This window comes from Plectropomus leopardus, chromosome 15 (genome assembly GCF_026936395.1).
Source record: "Plectropomus leopardus strain MGB_pleo_1.0 chromosome 15, ASM2693639v1, whole genome shotgun sequence".
NCBI lineage: Eukaryota > Metazoa > Chordata > Actinopteri > Perciformes > Serranidae > Plectropomus > Plectropomus leopardus.
The window spans coordinates 10,610,129-10,631,025 of NC_142190.1; the positions used below are offsets into that span (position 1 = coordinate 10,610,129).

Below are 20,897 nucleotides of genomic sequence, written 5' to 3' on the forward strand. Positions count from 1 at the left end.
GAGCCCCTTTTGTCTATGTGTGTGTTATTTTACTACAGCAGTGTACAGTTTCTTCACTGTTAATCAAGTTTAAATGCACATCAGAGATGAGATTATACTGAGATTAAGAGAATAATACTAGTGTGTCGGAGTCTGTACAGCGATGGATTAAACTCTGATTTTCACTGTCTGTGTTTTTCATAACTGCTCTGATGCAGGATGTGTTAGGATGGAGGTAATGGGTACTGTTGATGATGTCTACAGCTGTCCAAATGTGTCAGGATGTGTGCTGTTATTATTCCTTCTGAAGTCAATTGGTTTTAGAAATTCAGTTGCATAGGAATCCAATAATTTAGTGCAAAAGTTGTAGTTGTGTGGTTTAACGGTTTATTTGCACAAAAAATCAGTAGCGCACTGTTGTGGTCATATGAATTCTAACCTTGTTATTATCGTGAGTACAGAGACAGGACCAACAGTATGCTGAGGATGTTTTGGACAAAGCATTTAACAGAGCTTTCTCTGCGTTCTGCATCAGTGGACATTTCCTCATCCAGCAATGTCTATTTTGTCTCAAGAGTTGCACCTGAAATAGGATTTTAGTTAAAGACAGGCCCATGATAGGCAACAGCAAACAGAATGTCTTTGTGGAGAATCAAATTGTCAAATAATGGCCAATGACGTTAAACGTGTTAGCTTCAGCCGCCAGCAAGAGAAAAAATGTTGCAGTGTGCAGTTGAACTGGTTATTTGGAGCTTGAGGCAGGGCCAAAGGTAATTTTTGGTTGCATCATGAGCCACAAACCTTTGCAGAGTTGTTGGCATCAACACAAACTCTGGACCCTTTATAAAAATAGGCTATTCATAAATGGAAATGTCTGAAATAATGTTTGACAGTGATGAATGCACTGCTGTAAACTGTACTGACACTGTGTAAGTGCCAGTGACATGACTAACACAGTGTGAGAGGCTCTCAGCTTGATAAAACTGCAACAATTTTGGTGAAATAAAGTAGTGTGAGAAAAAAAATATCAATATATGTGAATGACAAAGGTCATCAATTTTTCCTAACATGCCTAACCATTTTTTTTTCCTATAGGAGTGTTTTCATATCTATTTTGTGCACACTAAAGTCCATTTTGTTCTGTCAATTTAACAGAATGACTGATTTTAAGGATCACCTATTTTTTTGTTTTTTTGGTTTTTTTTTTGGCCATATAGTGTACTCTTGAGCTGCAAATCAAAATGTTTTATTTGCATATATTTTGCATAAACAGTGAAATGGGCCATGGGCAGTGTCCAGTGGGCTCTGGGCTGCTGCTGCTACTAGTTTCAAATTTAGAGTTAATGGATAAATACAACATATACTGTATGTAAGATATGCCTCAGCCCTCAGGATCACATAATGAAATACACACAGACTCATAATGTGATAACATTATCAGCCTGGTAATCAGCGGTGTAGTGGTAGTTAATGAGGTGGGTGGGTAGGTTACATTTTTGTTGCCTTTGGGCTGATAGGTGGGTATTTTGTCAGTGGCTAGAAAAAGAGATAGGTATAGCTGCGGATACCCTCCACTACACCACTGCTGCAATGTAAACAGGAATGTAGTGTGGATGCAATATATGCATAATAAGAAGTAATAAATATACATTGTATGTGATGGTGCCCATAAATAAACTTAATGGTTTGGGTTTTTTTGTAATTGTAATTGTTGTGACACTATCAGTCTAGGCCAGCAATACGCACCGTATGGGCCATGGGCCAAAACTGGCTCCTGATAGGGTACCAGGTGGCCTCCAAATCACTTTCTATTGCATTATAAAAACACGTGATTCACACAGGGAATTGGTTTTGTACCTTTAGTTTACCTAAGGTGCCAGAGTGCATAAAACAGCATCAAAATAGAGCTTGTCTATCAGAAAAAAAGGTCTTAGCTAATCCCCTGATGTCCTGAAATTCTAGAAATATCATAAAATCTTAAAAACGTCCTAAAATCCTCGATATGTCCTAAAATCCTGGAAACAGTCTTTAAATTTCAGAAACATCATACAATTCTAGAAATATCCTCAGAAAACACTAGAATGTCTTAAAATCCTGGAAACGTCTTGAGGTTTGAGAAACATCTTTAAATTTGAGAAACATCTTAAAATCCTAGAAATGTCCTAAAATCATAGAAACATGTATGGGGCTGGAGCAGCCTCCTGTCATTTTGTAAAAATGCCCCCCCAAGCAAACCAAGCTGAGTATCCCTGGTCTTGGCTCTTTTTTGGCAAATGTCCTGGTTTATGCACAGACGCCAAAAAAGACATTTACTCAATGTAAATCAGCGGTGCTTTTATTTTGAAGGCAACACGCCCAACCGGAAGCGTTCATTTTAACGACTTTAGTTTTCCTCATCTTCACCTGCCGCGGTAGTCTGCTGCAAACGACCCGAAAACAGGGTAACCGGACGCCAGGTGAAGTTATTTAGGAATGAGATAAGACAACGCCCAGGTTTGCTAAACATGTCGGGGAGGAGAAACGTTACAGGCTCAAGCTGAACGAAGACATTTGTTGATCACCGCATCCGAAGAGCGGAAGTTGTTCAACGAAAACACTCGGAGCGGTCAAGACGGTGTTCATTTATTGTTTTGGGCAACGTGGAGAGACAACTTTCTTGGAGTTTAAGAGTTTGGGCAACCTAAAAGGCACCTCGGCGGACAGGTAAGATGAAAAAAAGTTGTCAACAGATGAGTGAATAGATTAGAAAATCGCGTTGATTTGTTTGCTAACTAAGTTAGCTAGCTAACGTTAGAGGAGTCGGTGTCTTACGTTGCCTTGTTTAACTTTTAGTAACTTCCTGCTTAAAACCGTGACAAATGTGAGTGATTTCATGTCACATTTATTAATCTTTTATGTCAATGTGAGCAGTTTTGCCTTCTGGCTTACCCGTGACGTTGAATAAAATAACCGCAAACTAGCTTTTCTGTTAGCTAAACTCGGTAAATGGATCCTGCTAACTTGTCAGTGATCTAAATATATATGAAGGCGTAAAGGTGCACACATCTGCAGAAGTGTTACCTCTGCAGAAATCAGGGAGCACAGGAGGACTCCGAGCCTTCCTTTCCAGTTAGACAGTCTTTATTTATGTTTTGCCTGGTGTTGCATCTTTTCCAATTTGAATTCACAGCTGTTTTTGAAGTTGAGTCCACAATCCTTTTTTGTACAGTTTATTTTGGAGGCTATCCCAATTATACAGTTACTAGACTAAGTAAAACTGCCACAATAAAAATAGTGGCTAGTATATATTTTCTGCCGTCGCTACCCTGATAGGTGTACACGTTTGCACAAACTCGGAAGACCAGGTCCGTGTTTGCATAAAGCCTTCGTAGTTTGCAGTGATGAACAGGGGGTGGGGGAGTTGGGTTGATTGACACATACAGTAGCTAATAGGGGTCGACAGATTATCAGCCAGGCCGATTATTTGGGTCAATATTTTGGCATTTTGCTGATTAGCTGTATTGGCATTTAATTATAATAATAACAGACGAAAGTAATTAATTAAAAAGTGCAAAGAAAGTGTCAGCATGGGAGGAACTTATACTTTCTGAAACCTCAGGGAGCTTTTTTTATTTATTAATTTTTATTTAAATTTTGACTTGACATTATTAAAAAAGTTTTGATTTAACATTGGCAATAGGCATCAAAACTGAAACATTTAACATCATATACAGCAAGATTATTGCATTTTTTTTATAAAGTCAAGTGAAAAATTTGAATTAAAAAATTAATTACTAAAAATAGTTTCCTCGTTTCTCCTTTTATAAAGTACTCCCCGTGCTGACACTTTCTTTGCATTTTTTTGATTAATTAATTTTATTAGCGTTTATTAAAATTAAATGCCGACACAGGTAGTAGGCAAAATGTCAAATAATGGCCCAAATAAAGGGCCAGTCCAATGATTTGTTGACCCCTAACCCAAACCCTCTAAAGGACTGTACTTTATTCATGAGAGGAGGGGGATTACTGAGGTGTGACTTAATTTTTTTGTTTGTTTTTATTTTGACCCTCCCCAAAGTTTTAAATATAATCATCTCCCTCTGTCCATCACAAGTAAATAAATATAGAGAGGTTTTGGATGGGGTGTGATTTCATGGTTATGTGCAGGCCAGCTAAGTTCATCTGCACCAAACTAGAAACAAATATTTTGGTTTGACCTTGGGGCACTGCTATGAGGAACAGGAAAATCTTATTTAAACAAAGCTGAAGGCACACCATTATCTAAAATGCCATCATATGCTACAGCTATGAGCTTTCCCTTCACTGCAGCTAAGGGATCCAAACCAGAGTAGTTTAAAGTATACTGGGGTGTCCATATGTTTCAAGTCGTGTAGTGCAGTGGTTCCCAACTGGTCAAGCCATGGGGTTCAGATTCATTATTCGTTGAAGGTCCACATATTATAAATTACCACATATTCAGTTTTATTTCACAAAATTTAAACAACACTTTGGCCAAGAACATTTTTTTAAGTGTTCTACAACTGCTTTGACTTTTTTCCATAGAACTTACATAGTGAAAAAAATATGTTCACACATATAATTGTATTCAAACTTCTAAGCTCAAAATGCATCATTAAGGGCGTCAAAACATTATTTATTTTCTTTCATTATTTGTTTTTCATCGTTCTTGTGTTTTAACATAGTGCAGTCCTCAAACAATAATTAATCATCATCAAAACATTTTGCAGACTGCTTGCATTTTCTTTGCCATGAATAGACATTAGCCACCAAATAGATCCCAGTTCATTTAATGACCTCATTCATTGACAAGCTCTGACATCGAGCCCCGAGACCGTTAATAAGTGCTTTATTAAAGGGAGGTGTATCAGAAAGGTCAACTAGTTGAACATAAGCATAAAAATATAGTTTGAAAAATGTAGAGAGAGAATCAACTACAGGATAAAGTGCATTATAGATCAATAAAAAGACAATTTTCTTTTTGAAAAAAATTTCTTCCAGTTATGGGGTGTATTTATCATTTCTATAGGGGGATTTTGTGACGTCCACCTATGACGATTGCACACTTCAACCAGCTGAAACTTCGTTTCTTTATTTCCAGGTGATAATACACTGAAGAAAACACAGTTATTATATTCAATTTCTACCAATATATATCCCCCTAAAACTTACACACTGGACCTTTAAGGGTGTTTTATTTAATTTTCTAATCTTTTCATAGGTTATCTTTCTCATAGTATTTCTATCTTGTTCTCCCCCCATCTCCTACTGCTCCCAACTCACACACTATGTACAAAGAGTTTCCACTGACGCTTTACAACTCCCCTGGCTCTTTGCCTTCAGCAGGCTGGAGATTGTGACGGACAGACTTCGTGCCCCCAAATATTTCCATGGTTCATGGAATATTTCTTCTTTTTCCTTAAAAGGGGAGAGATATTGATTATGAACAGCAACACAAAGCTTCAGTGATTTAACTTTTAGAAAAAAATACAATTGTGGGTTTTTCTTTTTGTTTTGCAGTTGTTCCTCATATTGACATGACCATCTCTGTTTTCTACCCACTAGGTGCTATGAGCAGTGAGCTGAACGTGCCAATGGGATCCCCGGCCCCAGGAGTCTCAGAGCGGGCCCCGGAGAGCGGGGGGATGGACTACAGGGACTGGGTGCGACGCAGTTACCTGGAGCTGGTGAGCTCCAACCATCACTCAGTACAGGCCCTGTCCTGGAGGAAACTCTACCTGAGCCGAGCCAAGCTAAAGGCCTCCAGCAGGACCTCTGCACTGCTCTCCGGCTTCGCAATGGTCAGTCACATCCACCTTTTTGAACCTGCTTCAGTCACACGCAGCTTGTTGAAAAATATAATAATAATCATAATAATTACTTTTTTTATGTAGCACCCTTAAAGTGCTTTGAAAAACAAAGCAAAAGCAAAAATGGGATATATGGAAGGCAGTACAACAACAGAAAGCCAAACAGTCCTACTAAACACAAGCGAGACGAAACAAGGGCCGAGTTAGGATAAAATCTAAACAAGAGGACAAATAATGCAAAATGCAGGACGTAAAATGTCAGTAGAAAATAATACAAACAAATAGACCAATTCCAACAAAAGCAGTAAAATTACAAATGAAAGGAAATTAAATAACTTAAACATAAATAAAATGGGTAAAATAAATAAGAAGGACAACACCACATAAAAGCAATTCTACAAAAATGGGTTTTTTTAAACTGTGAAAGACTTTTAAGTCATGATTGTTTTTTTATGATTCATTTCATGCAAACCTTTTAATATTTGACTGAGTTGCCGAATTCTAGACAGCTCATAGTCTGAATGAATCTTGCTGGTTAATCTACCACATGTCACAGGAAAATAAAGCTGTGGGCAGGAACTGGTTTTAAACTTCCTGTCTGTTGCTGAGCAGCAACCTTTACTGCGTATAGTTCATTATTCTTATAAAATAATCATAATTACGTTGATTTATGGCATCCGATCATCAGTTTTTCTAACATCTGAGCATCCTTAAAAGCACCTATCAGTTTATAGTGTCTGATTGTAACTGTATTACAGCAAAAAAATGTAACTTTTACAAAGAAACCAAAATGCAGCATTGACAGTACTTAAAGATTAAACCACATGCATGTCAAATTTTAGATATCACAAGCCAGTGTTTATACTACTGTGCATCATATATACACTGGGCTTGCCAACAGCTGCCTCTATGTTATACTTTCTTAGTCAATGTGATTTTGCAGATGCCTCTAAATACTACAGTGCCCATGAGGCTCAGCTTCTGTTGCTATGTGGAGAAGAGATGTAAATCAGAGCTGTTACAAATTTACAACACTTCATCTCGGCAAGTAGCAACTTCTTTAAACTGCCGAATTTCATTGGGTTTCTACTTTCTAAGTGTTATCTTTAGCTTCAACTTTTCTTTAGTGCTGCAAAATATTGAGCTTTATGATTCGGTATTTCTCACAGAAATCTGTCTAAGGACTCACAGTTGACTCCCTTATTCCTAATAAGTTGTTTTTTACACCAATCATTTAAACAGAGTTTCATGTGCACCCAAGGCTTAAAGTGCTCCAATTATCAATGACTTAACAACCTGTAGGAAGTGAGCAGGATGTTTACTTGTAGAGACCTTGACACCCAAAATAATTCCTTCTTCGTAGCTCTTTCACCTGTGGTGTGTGCAGTGTGACCCATATGTCAAGGTCACAGGATGTATATCATGTGAAACGTTGATATGAGCAGGGCTGAGAAGATCACACGACTTAGAAAGACTGAGTAAATGGCTGTTCGTTTACATGCACAGTATGTTGATTTGAGCCGTACGGTGCATTCACACCATATCAGGCGTTGCTGTGATTAGTCAGAGTTGCATGGCAAAGTGGGAGTGTCACTTAAATGGCTCTTTTGTGGGGGAGCTGAGGGTGGAGAGAAAGCTAATCTTCTCATCTCTTTGACTGAGAATTTGTCTTCGTTAAGTTTATTAATGTTGGCTTGAAGGAGCTGCAAAATTCCTTTTGATTATCATGGCCGTAGTACCACAAAAGACAAGCATGTGTGTGTGTGTGTGTGCGCACAAAAACAAAGCAAGTGCTTTCCTTTGTTGGATAGTACACCTTCAAGCTGTTGTACACTTTTAGTCTTTGTTTTACTTCTTTTGCTCAATATAATATATAAAGAGATTATTACTTGTTCCCATGCACTGTGGGCATCATCAGGTCTAATTGGTGGTAAAGAGAGTGGCCTCACATTGAGCATCAGGTTATGTTTCTCCAAAAGTTGATTTCATCTCAACATTCACTGCAGAACGCTGTTTTTATATCTCCGTGGCAGCGATGGCATTCATCTCATTCTTGCTCTTCTGAAAGTGATCTTAAGAAAACCTTGATGGAATTCCTTAAAATTTGGCACAAACATTAAAATGAACTCAAGGATAAACTGATTCGATTTTGGTGGTCAAGGCAAGGCAACTTCATTTCATACACACAACAGGGCAATTCAAAGTGCTTTACAGAGCGATAAAATATAAAAATAATAGTAAAAGGATACAGATTTACATTAAAAGAGTAAAGATATAAGATATAAAAGGTAAAATTCAATTACTCAATGATTTAAACATTTAAAAGAATAATTACAGAGCAGACAATACATGCAAAGATAAAAAGATTATCTAAAATTATTTAAAATCTAGTTTAAAAATATGTTTGCAGTTATTACAGACAGGAGTAGCCAGTGTTAAAAAGGAACGTTTTTAGCTTTGGTCAGAGTCTGGGCTTGTCTAACATCATCTGGGAGGTTATTCCAGGTTTTTGCCACATGATTACCAAACGCTGCTTTTCCATGTTTAGCTCTAACTCTTGGGACAGTCAGCAGGCCAACCAGATGTCCTGAGGATCCTAGAAGGTTCATATGTCAAAAGCATGTCAGAAGTATATTTGGGTGCTGAGCCACAGAGTGATTTATTGACAAGCAGCGAGATTTTAAACAAATCTCATTAAACATTAAAAACATTTTACAGTTGTCTGAGTGACAGGTGGCCAGTGTAAGGAATTTTGAACTAGAGTAATGTGGTCATATTTCCTAGTTTTTGTCAGGACAAGAGCAGCAGCAGAATTTTGAATAAACTGAAGTTTGCCGAAGAGGTCAGGTATTTGACTGGTGTATAGAGTTCTACAACCGCGCTTTTTCCAGCATCCCCAGCAGCTCCCACCGCCTAGAAGCACAAAATACTTTCAAAAGAATGGAAGGAGTGTCGTTTCACTGCAATGCCTGTTTTTTTGTGAGTGCAGCCTTATCCTGTTTTAACACACATATAGACACATAGTGACTGTATTATTGGTGTCCTTGTAAACACGTGACAGGTGGCCATGGTGGAGGTGCAGCTGGAAATGCAGTACAGTTACCCTCCTGTGCTCCTCATTGCCTTCAGTGTGTGCACCACCGTGCTGGTGGCAGTGCACCTCTTCGCTCTGCTGATCAGCACGTGCATCCTGCCCAATGTGGAGGCCGTCAGCAACATCCACAACCTCAACTCTGTCAGCGAGTCACCACACGAGCGCATGCACCACTACATCGAGCTGGCCTGGGGCTTCTCTACAGCCCTGGGCATCCTGCTGTTTTTAGCAGAGGTGGTGCTCCTCTGTTGGATCAAGTTCTTGCCTGTAGACTGCAGCGGGGCTAAAAAAGGACCTGCCTGCACCACCACTACAGGGAAGCCTACGGCAGCCTCGCTTGAGCCGCAGGACAGCGGCTGGAAGGCTGCACTGGCCTCCACCATCATCATGGTCCCAGTGGGGGTGATTTTTGTTGTGTTCACCATTCACTTCTATCGCTCTCTGGTGCGCCACAAGACGGAGCGCCACCACCAGGAGATCGAGGAACTGCACAAGATTAAGGTGCAGCTAGATGGCCATGAGCGAGGCCTCCAGACTGTGTGATGACATCCCTGCAGCTTTAAAGACTTTTCCTTGTGTCTCATATTTATCTCTTCTCTGACATTTGCTCTGGTCATTATTAATGCCTTACTTGAAATCGTAGGCACTGAGCCTTAAAGCTCCTCACTTCACAGTACAGACAGCCAATACATGTCAGATTGCTAATTTATTCTTGCATTTTAAGATTTGTGCTGTGACCTTGTCCGTGTTCTCGATCTGTCATATGTGTTGGTAAAGGATAATGTAAAAAGGTTTACAGAAAAAAGGGCTATCATATTTTGTGGGCCATTTATGCCATTTTCTTTCCATTTCTGTGTTTTTATGGTGGGGTTTGGTGACGATAGCCAGTCTCTGTTTGGATCCAGTTCCATGTTGGAAAAAAACAGATTTCACACTGATGCCGGGTTCATACTGGACACTGAAGCGCCACAAAGCACACTGATTTTCTGTGAAGCACTGCCCACTTCCTCTGGTGCCCACGTTAACCAGTTAGGCGGTTAACAACGGTCAAACCTTTTGGCCTGCAGCCGGCTCACAATTCAAGTGATTGTTTTGGTGTCTAGTCAGTTTTTTTTTCTGAGAGCAAATCTGGCAAGAAAAGACATTGATGATCTAATATGAATAACATAAAGGATACATTATACATATAAACGACAAATTCTGAGAAGTAATAAAATATGCATCCAGTGCTTCCCAATACGTGTCAGTTTTGTATAATCAGATCTTTTCAGTTCCATAATTTTGCATTTCAAAACAGTTTTGAAGTCCATGTTGACCAATTCTTACCAGATTCACTTGATTAGGAATCAAATGACAGCCAAAAAAAAAAACTACATGGGACTAACAAAGTGGGTGTGTCTGTAAAGGAGAGATTCATGGATTCCCACAGAACACGTTTTCATTTGGATATCTTGAGGTCAGAAGTGAAGGGACCCCTGTGAAATGGTCATGCCATTTTTCCATCGGCCAAATTTAGCCCAGCTTTAGCATGTTATTTATCCCCTTTTCTGAGAAGCAAGCATGACATGATTGTTACAACAGGCTTCCTCAGGTCTTCTAGTTTCATATGATACCAGTATCGTTAAAACTCAGCTCAGTGCAAACTCCTAAAGACAGGAATGTTGGCCTGCGTGAAACATGTTTAAACATTTTTTTATAAAGCATTATGTACAGACCTTAATGGCACTGCAATTAACAAAACAACGCTGACAATCCCAGTATAAACAGGTGTGAGAACATGCCGACTTCATCTCACTTTGGTTGTATTTTCTCTTCTTCGCCACTGCCGGTCTGAACAGCGTCTGAGCTCTGAATTTTATCCACTCTGAACCTCACCTGCGCACTGCCATTGGGTGAGGTAAACACCCCCCCTCCCCACCCATTCTTGTTCCGAGAATATCGAAACATTAAAATACAGGCAGAGTCTCTGCAAATACAGTCACCACCACACATGAACAGGAGCCCATACGTGATGATTTGCAGGATTACTTTTGTATAGGTCTCTATTATTTTTTACAAAGGAAAAAGTTACTGACTGTACCTTTAAGTTGAGCACAGTGCTTTTGACGACAATGGCAGTTCATTGTGTCGAGATGCCACCAAAGCATTCAAAGTATATCAGACCCCACTTGATTCACATAATAAATATCGAATAAAGTACTCTATCTGTATCAGTATTACTTTAATGGTACTGGTATTTGTACTGGTATCATATTTTTTTAAACAATACCCAGCCTTACTGACCAACACTGAGAAATGCTCTTTTTTGTATGAATAGCCAGGCAACTTCTGACGGGCTGCAGTGTGACAATTGTTATATGGGGGCGCTTCAGTCCAGTGTGAACATGGTGTTTGCCTAACAAATTTCTCATTGAATCTTTTATCTCCTTACTTGCTCACAAAGAGTTTCCATCACTATTGTGAGAGGAAATGGTAAATACTATTTGTTACTTGCCATTATTTATTTTTTTATTTTTTATTATGCTCTCAATAACTTGGTTTCCATGTTCAGCCAAATACTGTGAAAGAAATACTCTTTCTTGAGGGTCAATCTGATACTTTGAGTTTTAGTTTAGGGGTCGACAAATTATGATTATTTGGGGCCGATATTTGGCATTTTGCCCATTATCTGAATCAGCATTTTATTTTAATGGTCATGTATAAAATTAATTAAAAAGTGCAAGAAAATGGCAGCATGGGAGAAATTTTTGCTTTGTAAAACCTCAGGAAGCTATTTTTATTTATTCATTTATATTTAAATTTTCACTTCAAGTTTTGTGTTGGAGTTTATTCCAAATTCTAAACATTGACAGAAAGATTTCCTTTTTTTTGTAATTGCATATCGGTCTCATTAACTACTAGTAAGTGTTATCAGCATCGGCCCTGAAAAACCAATATTGGTCGACCCCTATCTTAGTTGTTCATAAATCAAATTCTTGACAAATATTCATTTGATTCAATAAGAGATTTGAAAATATTTGGATTCAATATGCAGATTCAATACTTTGATAAATCCTATTGCATGGAACACTGTTTACACTCAACCTTTCCCTCAGTCAGACTGACACTTCACGTAAAACTAAACTTGATTTAACTGTGAAGATCTGAGTCATGCATCACACTGCAAAGAGCTTATGTGTGTATGCCTCACTCTGTTCTGACTGACTGAGGGTTTGTAAAGTCTTAAAAAATGTTACATTCTTGTAAATGTGTTGGGAATTTGGTGTCGATGTGTTTTTCTGTCATTTTCCTCCTTCAAATAGCTTTTATTGTCTTTAACAAAGACCACAGCGCCTGTGTAAAAGGTGTCAAACCAACCGATTCTGCACACTGATGCTGCTCAAAGTGCTTAAATATGAATGTGTTACTGTCCAAATATAGTTCTGCCTTACAGAATTATTGCCTTTTCTGAACTGCTGTTTTGCTAAAAGTCACAACAGAAGCAGATCTCTTTAGCTGGGAATGTAGAGGGTGACAAAGTTTAAACTAATGAACTTTAAGAGATGAGTCAGAGGGCGTCAAGGGCTGAAGAAAAGCTTGTTGAGAGTGAAAAATGAGAATTAGAACAGTCACTGAGTGGATGTTGTAAGCAGGGTGACCTTGTGACCTCCAGTATGTATAGTAAATACAGTCGACCTTTAAGTAAGTGTGGGTTAATCAACACTGTATATAAAGATCGACGACATGACAGTGAGGTTATTCAATCTCTATTGCCCCCTGGTGTCTGACTGCAGTACAGGTCGCCCCTCCATGAACATGGAGGAACCAAAAACTCAAAGTACACACCAAATACATTTTTCCCAAAGATGGTTTGTGTCACTGGAGGTAGTTTTCATCACCATAAAGTTTGTTCAAGTGTTTGTTTTCATGATAAGTTCAGTTTTAATGAGTTATTGAATTATAAAAAAGGGTGTCTTTCCGCCATGATTGACAGCCGTGACAGCCAATCCGTGTGCTCACATTCAATGGCGCTCACAGAATAAGCTACCTGTCCAATGCAGGCAGTTCAGTTTGTTCTTTAAAATGTTTAAATTGAATAAAATTGGCCAGGCAGTTGCTGATATACTGTCAATATATGTAGTTAATATTATCATAAAAATTATATATATAATTATTTTTCTCCGCATAAATATTCGCAGGCAGGAGACATGGATCAGGTACTGACACACCTGTTTGTCCAGGTCAGGCTGCCATAGATAGCTCTCAATGATGGCGGACTGTTTGCTCATGCGCAGAACAGATCGGGCAGGCGGAACGGATTGGATATCCTGCCCGACCTCCCTGTAATGCATCCATGACCTGGTACTGATGGTACTGACAGGGGGTTAGTGGGAGCGCGTCGTCCATCTTTATTTACAGTCTATGATCAACACACAGAGAATTGACACCTCCTTGGATGGGCTCTTAATATATTACAGTGTTTAAAAAAGTAAATGTACCAACCTGTTATCACATTCCAAATAGGATGACTGACCAAAGTGTTGTTCAGTTGTTTGTTTCTTGCTTCTCAGCAGAGACAGAAGTGCACTTGTAGTTCAGTGAGTGAGTCCTGGGGTTCTTATCAGAGTCCTGCTTTGTCTCGTTTGTGGTTTTGTGCTTCAGAAATGAATACTGCAAAGGTCAGGAAGACCTGTGATAGGAGCTGAAGATGAAATTCACAGCCTGCAACAGACTTCCAAAATAAAATGTAAAAAAAATGTTGGTAAAGTTTCCATTGTTTCCTGTGTGGTTATAATGAATCACAGCTATTTTTAAACAGGATAAATGTTTGTATTACCTGATGTCAAACAAGGTATTTTGCCCTATGAATGGATGTAGAAATGCTAATTTTGTGTAAAGTACTTCACTATAATTTTTTTAAAAATGATTTTTCAACAACATACTATAAATGAGTTGTTGGTTTTTTTTTTACTGTAGTTGACATACTATATGATGACATTTTTATGATTTTGGGGTAACATACTATACCATGTCATTTATTATGATTTGAAGGGGGGGGGGCTATAAAATGACATTTTGAATGATTTTTTTTGACAACATATACTAAGTTGTTTTAATGATTTGTTGACAACATACTATACTGAGTTTCTCTTTTCTATTGGGGTTTTCAACTGAAAAAGGAAAAACAGATTTTTTTATACCAATGTATAGAAAACATTGTTTACCAACATACAAATTCCCTAAAGGGTAAGTTGTCCTACATGTTTAGCATATCAAAATTAATCACACAAGTTTATTATTATTTTTTCACAGATGAACTTATCTGTATATCTTTTATAAGGAAAAAAGGGGAGGGGGTAAGCTAGAGGTCAATATGAAAAAAAATACAGAGAAGAGAAAACTAGATATTGTGTGTGTGCGTGTGTGTGCGTGTGTGTGGCCACCAGAGGCGATAGTTGTGTTTTTCATGCTCCGGGTTGAGCAGCGTGTCCCGGAAACTGTAACGGGAGTGTCGTCACACGGAGTGTCGTCACACGCCAGATTTGCTACACCGCGAGCAGGTACCCTCGAGCAGTAAACTTGTTGTTGTTGTTTGTTGCCAGCGTGACACTACACTCAAACTTGTTTGTTCATTGCTTAGTGCACAGTTTGGGTCGAGTGAAGAACATATTGTGGATTACTGTTCCTGCCATTCAACTGATGACAGTCTGCACTCTTGTAGGAGAAGCGAGGTATGTGGCGATTTGATTGTTGTGCTGTTGAAGTTGTTTGGTTGTGTATTGGGGATCGTTGCAATGGTGTGGCTGGCGTGGCAAGTTTTGTGAATGCAATTTGATTATGGTGGCTTGTAAATGATGGAAAAATATGCTTTTGTATATGTTTAACGTGTTTGTTTTAAAGTAAATTGTGCACTGAAAATGTTATTTAGAATGTGGGATCAAATATTGAAATGTTAAGTTGTATGTGTTGCAAACTCTCATTGTACAAAAATAAAACCAAACTTTTTTTTTACAATATGTTTTTGTTTCACCGTGTTTGACAGACAAATAAAAAAGGACTTCTTGCACCGGTCGAGCTGCAGGGACACTCGACGCTGCATTAAAGCCGTCTTCCGTCATCCGCCGGCGGCTTCTGGATGCTGCAGCTGCGGTGAGAGACTTTTGGTGGCTGACAGGTAAACCACTTGCAAAGACAACTGTTTTAAGTAACTGTAGTTGAAAAGTTTAAAGCTTTCTGCTCGTCTTTTCATCACATGAAATAATGGACATATAAAAGATTTTCAATGTGATCAGAAATAGTTAAACATAATGTTTTTGACTGTATGATGCTTTCCTGCATAAATGTTTGAATTTAAATTTCCGATTTAAAAGGTCAAATTGCAGCTACAGTCAATATATTAACTATCTTTAACCCTGAACCTAATAATATTTAGAGGGACTTTTTTTTCTGATGGTGAATTACATACAGTTTATGTTTGATATCTGCTATGCTACTGTTATTAACTTTGATGTGTCTAAACGGTGTGAATGTCTGATACAAGTGGTGATAAAAAGCCAGTATTCATCAAATTTAAGCTCAGATACAAAAAAAAACAGTATAAAAACAGCTTTTCGTGATAAACAGTAACACAAAACCAAATCATGTTAGCATCCGCTGAAGAAATCAAAAATTCCCCAAAAATTCAACCAGCAAGGTCCAGCTCCCATGAACCCACATGGCGCATTTCCACTACATGGTAGCGGCTGTACTCTAATTCTTCACTATGCGCCTTTGGTATGGGGTACTTTTCTGGGGGTTGTTTTCCATTAGACCATCTCAGTGTAGCTGTTCCTCATAACAACGCCGTGCGACACTGCCGTGACGTCAGTTTCAATGCGACACACACATATGCACATGGTTGGAATTACACAGTAGCTTTAGGGTGAGCTTACTGAAAGGTTGAGCCTGCCTCAGAATCAATTTATTTCGTTTATAGTTATTATATTTGTTAGACTGTAGCTCACTATCCTTTTTATCTGTGTAAATACATTTAACCCTTATGCCCCCTTCAGGCATTTATGTACATTTTTCTCAACTTTTTTTTTTCTCAGCTTGTGGCATGAAGTTTTGCAAGACCTCGTCTTTTTAGTAAAATTTTTGAAATTATTGAAATTGTATTCTAGTCAGCAAAGACCATACAGAACTGATATGTATTTCATTTTTATATTCTTCATTTGAGTGGTCAGCGAAGGCTGATGCTTAACACATACAATACTGATGTTTTTTTTTCATTTTTATATATTCTTTATTTTTGTTTTTGTGTAATGTTCAATGAGTAAATTGTTAAATAAAAGTTGTTTGTTTAAGAAAGCAGCCTTCTGAGTACTTTTGCAAAGTCATATCGGTGCAAAATCAGTGCACAATCCACATAGAAGTCTTATCTACATCGGTCCCAAAAATCCGTTTTTTATTTCGTCTTTATTTGACAGGACAGAGTTTATGTGTGAGCCGACGCCCAAAGCCTATTTTTGGCCTTTTATTCGATATTGTATACTATTACACATCTCGACAAGCTATACCATGTCGTTTTCAGCTATTTTTTTGACATGTCAAAATTTGACATTTTGCGACATACATTTTTTTGGCCATTTTTTCGACAGACTAAATAATGACTTTTTTGGTCTTTTTTGACATCTTATCCTGTTATGCATCCAAGTTTGGACATGCCCAGAAGACATCCGGAGGGAGGTGCCAAGTAGGTATGCTGATCAGATGCCCCAACCACTTCAACTGACATTCATCATATTTTGACATTTTTCACCACACTATAATATGACATTTTTTGGAATTGCCATATTAGGGTGTTTTTGCCTGTTTTTGCAACATTCTATGCTATGGCATGTTGCGGCACGGTATTTAACACTGCTTCAGGTCATTTCAGCTGTTTTTGGGACATGTCAAATTTTGACATATTCACCACACTGTAGTATTGCATTTTCTGTCATTTTTTGACAATCATTATGGTGTTTTCGTCTGTTTTTGTATCATTCTATGCCACCACGTGTATCAGCACACTCTTTTATGCTGTTTTTAGGGGTTTTCAGCTGTTTTTGGGAGAGGTTATATTTTGACATTTTTACCATACTATTAGCCTTGCCTTTTCAGTCATTCTTTCAACATGCATTTTTATGGTGTTTTACAGTTTTTGCAAAATTCTATGCTATGGCGTGTCTTGGCACGCTATTTTTTGCTATTTTGAGGTGTTTTTAGCAGATTTTGGGACATGTCATATTTTGACATTTTTGCCTTACTACAACCTTGCTTTTTCAGTCATTTTTTCAACATGCATTAATATGGTGTCTTTGGCCATTTTTTTCAAAATATGATGCTATGGCGTGTCTTGGCACACAATTTTCTGCTGTTTTAAAGTGTTTCCCGTGTTTTTTGGGTCATGTCATATTTTGACATATTTCCTTTTTATTTTAATACATCTCCTACGATGGATGGGTGGAAAGGAGACATCAACATGACAATCAAAAGAGAAGATGGAGTCAGAGTTTGTGTGGCACAAAGTAAATGATTTATTGGAAGCCACTACTAACAAACATTCACAATTGTGGAGGAAGAGGGTGGGATGAGAGGTTGTGCCAAATAAACTGAAAAAAAACCCAGTAAAACAGGGCCTAAACTAAATCTTGTCTTGAAAACAAACTCAAACAAAACCTGAATTTCTTATCTGAAAAGAAGCTTAACCAAAAATAAATACAGAGGTGCGCCACCCCTAAAACTCAGTGTTTTTAGACAATGTGACTTACTTGAGTAAAAAACATATGGGATACCCCAGCTTACCTATCCACACCTTCACACCAACAACCCAGTTCACTAAGTAAACGCCACTTGAATGGCAGCATTAAAAACCACACCCAGCAGCTCCAGCAGGCAGAGACCTGATCACTGCAGGCAAGGTCCTTTTATAAGATAGCCCTGGGTGTTACTGGCCAGTCTGGGAGTCACACTACACAGGTGCAGGCAAATTAGGTTGATGGCACCTGACAGCAGAGAAAGAGAGAGAGAAAACCAGGAGGGAAAAGACACACACAAACACAGCTGCACTGTGCCGCCCCTCCCCCCACGGCCTGACATGTAAACATATAGCCTTGCCTTTTTGGTCATTTTTTCAGCATGCATTATTATAGGTTTTTTTTTTTGCAGTTTTTGCACAATTCTATACTTTTATGCTGTTTTGAGGTGTTTTCAGTGGTTTTTGGGACATGTCATATTTTCACATTTTTGCCTTACTATAGCCTTGCCTTTTTGGTCATTTTTCCCAACATCCATTATCATGGTGTTTTTGGAAGTTTTTGCAAAATTCTATGCTATAGCGTGTCTTGGCACGCTATTTTATCCTGTTATGAGGTATTTTTAGCGGATTTTGGGACATGTCATTTTTGGCATTTTTGCCTTACTATAGCCTTGCCTTTTCTGTCATTTTTTAAACATGCATTATTATGGTGTTTTTTGCAGTTTTTGCAAAATTCTATGCTATGGTGTGACTTGGCACGCTATTTTATCCTGTTTTGAGGTGTTTTTAGCGGATTTTGGGACAGGTCATTTTTGGCATTTTTGCCTTACTATAGCCTTGCCTTTTTGGTCATTTTTTCAAGATCCATTTTTATGGTGTTTTTGACCTTTTTTGCAAAATTCGATGCTATGGCTTGTCTTGGCATGCTATTTTAAGCTGGTTTTGGGTGTTTTTAGCGGATTTGGGGACATGTCATATTTTGACAGTTTTGCCATACTATAGCCTTGCCTTTTTGGTCATTTTTTCAACATGCATTATTATGGTGTTTTTTGCAGTTTTTGCACAATCCTATGCTCTGTCGAGTCTTGGCACGCTATTTTATCCTGTTTTAAGGTGTTTTTAGTGGATTTTGGGACGTCATTTTTGGCATTTTTGCCTTACTATAGCCTTGCCTTTTCGGTCATTTTTTTTCAACATCCATTTTTATGGTGTTTTTGACCTTTTTTGCAAAATTCTATGCTATAGCGTGTCTTGGCACGCTATTTGATGCTGTTTTAAGGTGTTTTTAGCAGATTTTGGGACATGTCATTTTTGGCATTTTTGCCTTACTATAGCCTTGCCTTTTCGGTCATTTTTTAAACATGCATTATTATGTTGTGTTTTGCAGTTTTTGCAAAATTCTATGCTATAGTGTGACTTGGCACGCTATTTTATCCTGTTTTAAGGTGTTTTTAGCAGATTTTGGGACATGTCATTTTTTGACAGTTTTGCCTTACTATAGCCTTGCCTTTTTGGTCATTTTTTTCAACATCCATTGTCATGGTGTTTTTTGACCTTTTTTGCAAAATTCAATGCTATGGCTTGTCTTGGCATGCTATTTTATCCTGTTTTGAGGTGTTTTTAGCAGATTTTAGGACATGTCATTTTTGGCATTTTTGCCTTACTATAGCCTTGCCTTTTTGGTCATTTTTTTCAACATCCATTTTTATGGTGTTTTTGACCTTTTTTGCAAAATTCTATGCTATAGCGTGTCTTGGCATGCGATTTTAAGCTGTTTTTCGGTGTTTTTAGCAGATTTTGGGACATGTCATTTTTTGACATGTTTGCCATAGCCTTGCCTTTTTGGTCATTTTTTCAACATCCATTTTTATGGTGTTTTTTGCAGTTTTTGCAAAATTCTATGCTATAGCGTTTCTTGGCACGCTATTTGATGCTGTTTTGAGGTGTTTTTATTGGATTTTGGAACATGTCAATTTTTCGCATTTTTGCCATACTATAGCCTTGCCTTTTTGGTCATTTTTTCAACATCCATTTTTATGGTGTTTTTTGCAGTTTTTGCAAAATTCGATGCTATAGCGTGTCTTGGCACGCTATTTTAAGCTGTTTTTGGGTGTTTTTAGCGGATTTTGGGACATGTCATATTTTGACATTTTTGCCATACTATAGCCTTGCCTTTTTGGTCATTTTTTCAACATCCATTTTTATGGTGTTTTTGACCTTTTTTGCAAAATTGATGCTATGGCTTGTCTTGGCATGCTATTTTAAGCTGTTTTGGGGTGTTTTTAGCAGATTTTGGGACATGTCATGTTTTGACAGTTTTGCCTTACTATAGCCTTGCCTTTTTGGTCATTTTTTCAACATCCATTTTTATGGTGTTTTTTGCAGTTTTTGCAAACTTCGATGCTATAGCGTGTCTTGGCACGCTATTTTATCCTGTTTTGAGGTGTTTTTAGCGGATTTTAGGAAATGTCATTTTTGGCATTTTTGCCTTACTATAGCCTTGCCTTTTTGGTCATTTTTTTCAACATCCATTTTTATGGTGTTTTTGACCTTTTTTGCAAACTTCGATGCTATAGCGTGTCTTGGCATGCTATTTTATCCTGTTTTGAGGTGTTTTTAGCAGATTTTAAGACATGTCATATTTTGACAGTTTTGCCTTACTATAGCCTTGCCTTTTCTGTCATTTTTTTCAACATCCATTTTTATGGAGTTTTTGACCTTTTTTGCAAAATTCGATGCTATGGCTTGTCTTGGCATGCTATTTTAAGCTGTTTTGGGGTGTTTTTAGCGGATTTTGGGACATGTCATATTTTGACATTTTTGCCATACTATAGCCTTGCCTTTTTGGTCATTTTTTTCAACATCCATTTTTATGGTGTTTTTTGCAGTTATTGCAAACTTCGATGCTATAGCGTGTCTTGGCACGCTATTTTATCCTGTTTTGAGGTGTTTTTAGCGGATTTTGGGACATGTCATTTTTTGACATTTTTGCCTTACTATAGCCTTGCCTTTTTGGTCATTTTTTTCAACATCCATTTTTATGGTGTTTTTGACCTTTTTTGCAAAATTCTATGCTATAGTGTGTCTGGGCACGCGATTTTATGCTGTTTTGAGGTGTTTTGAAGTGTTTTTGGGAAATGTCACTTTTTGACATTTTTGCCTTACTATAGCCTTGCCTTTTTGGTCATTTTTTCAACATCCATTTTTATGGTGTTTTTTGCAGTTTTTGCAAAATTCTATGCTATAGCGTTTCTTG

The 20,897-nt window shown here is 37.9% G+C and overlaps 1 protein-coding gene and 1 long non-coding RNA gene across 4 annotated transcripts; both read left to right on the forward strand.

The window, feature by feature from the left end:
* The first annotated feature begins 2,333 nt into the window (after window positions 1-2,333).
* Window positions 2,334-13,799, forward strand: orai2 (ORAI calcium release-activated calcium modulator 2). Of its 3 annotated transcripts, XM_088088513.1 has the most exons (4): window positions 2,334-2,682; window positions 5,006-5,077; window positions 5,542-5,777; window positions 8,848-13,799. In XM_088088513.1, the coding sequence occupies exons 3-4, from the start codon at window positions 5,547-5,549 to the stop codon at window positions 9,421-9,423; spliced, it is 807 nt and encodes a 268-aa protein (XP_087944639.1). In that variant the 5' UTR covers window positions 2,334-2,682; window positions 5,006-5,077; window positions 5,542-5,546; the 3' UTR covers window positions 9,424-13,799. The 3 variants fall into 3 exon arrangements, with proteins under 3 accessions (XP_087944639.1, XP_042355889.1, XP_087944638.1); XM_042499955.2 differs by lacking the exon at window positions 5,006-5,077 and having other exon boundaries at window positions 2,335-2,682; XM_088088512.1 differs by lacking the exons at window positions 2,334-2,682; window positions 5,006-5,077 and having other exon boundaries at window positions 5,514-5,777.
* A 156-nt stretch (window positions 13,800-13,955) lies between these two features.
* LOC121952256 (uncharacterized) lies at window positions 13,956-16,895 on the forward strand. The gene is made up of 3 exons (XR_015778929.1): window positions 13,956-14,591; window positions 14,903-15,034; window positions 15,951-16,895. It is a non-coding gene; the product is annotated as an uncharacterized LOC121952256 (long non-coding RNA).
* The last annotated feature ends 4,002 nt before the right edge of the window (window positions 16,896-20,897 follow it).

What these genes read in the sequence shown, in the direction of transcription:
- orai2 (XM_088088512.1), top strand. Translation starts at nt 5,514, where the DNA reads ATGACCATCTCTGTTTTCTACCCACTAGGTGCTATGAGCAGTGAGCTG. An exon ending in TGCTCTCCGGCTTCGCAATG is followed by an intron (nt 5,778 to 8,847) that starts GTCAGTCACATC and finishes AACACGTGACAG; the next exon opens with GTGGCCATGGTGGAGGTGCA.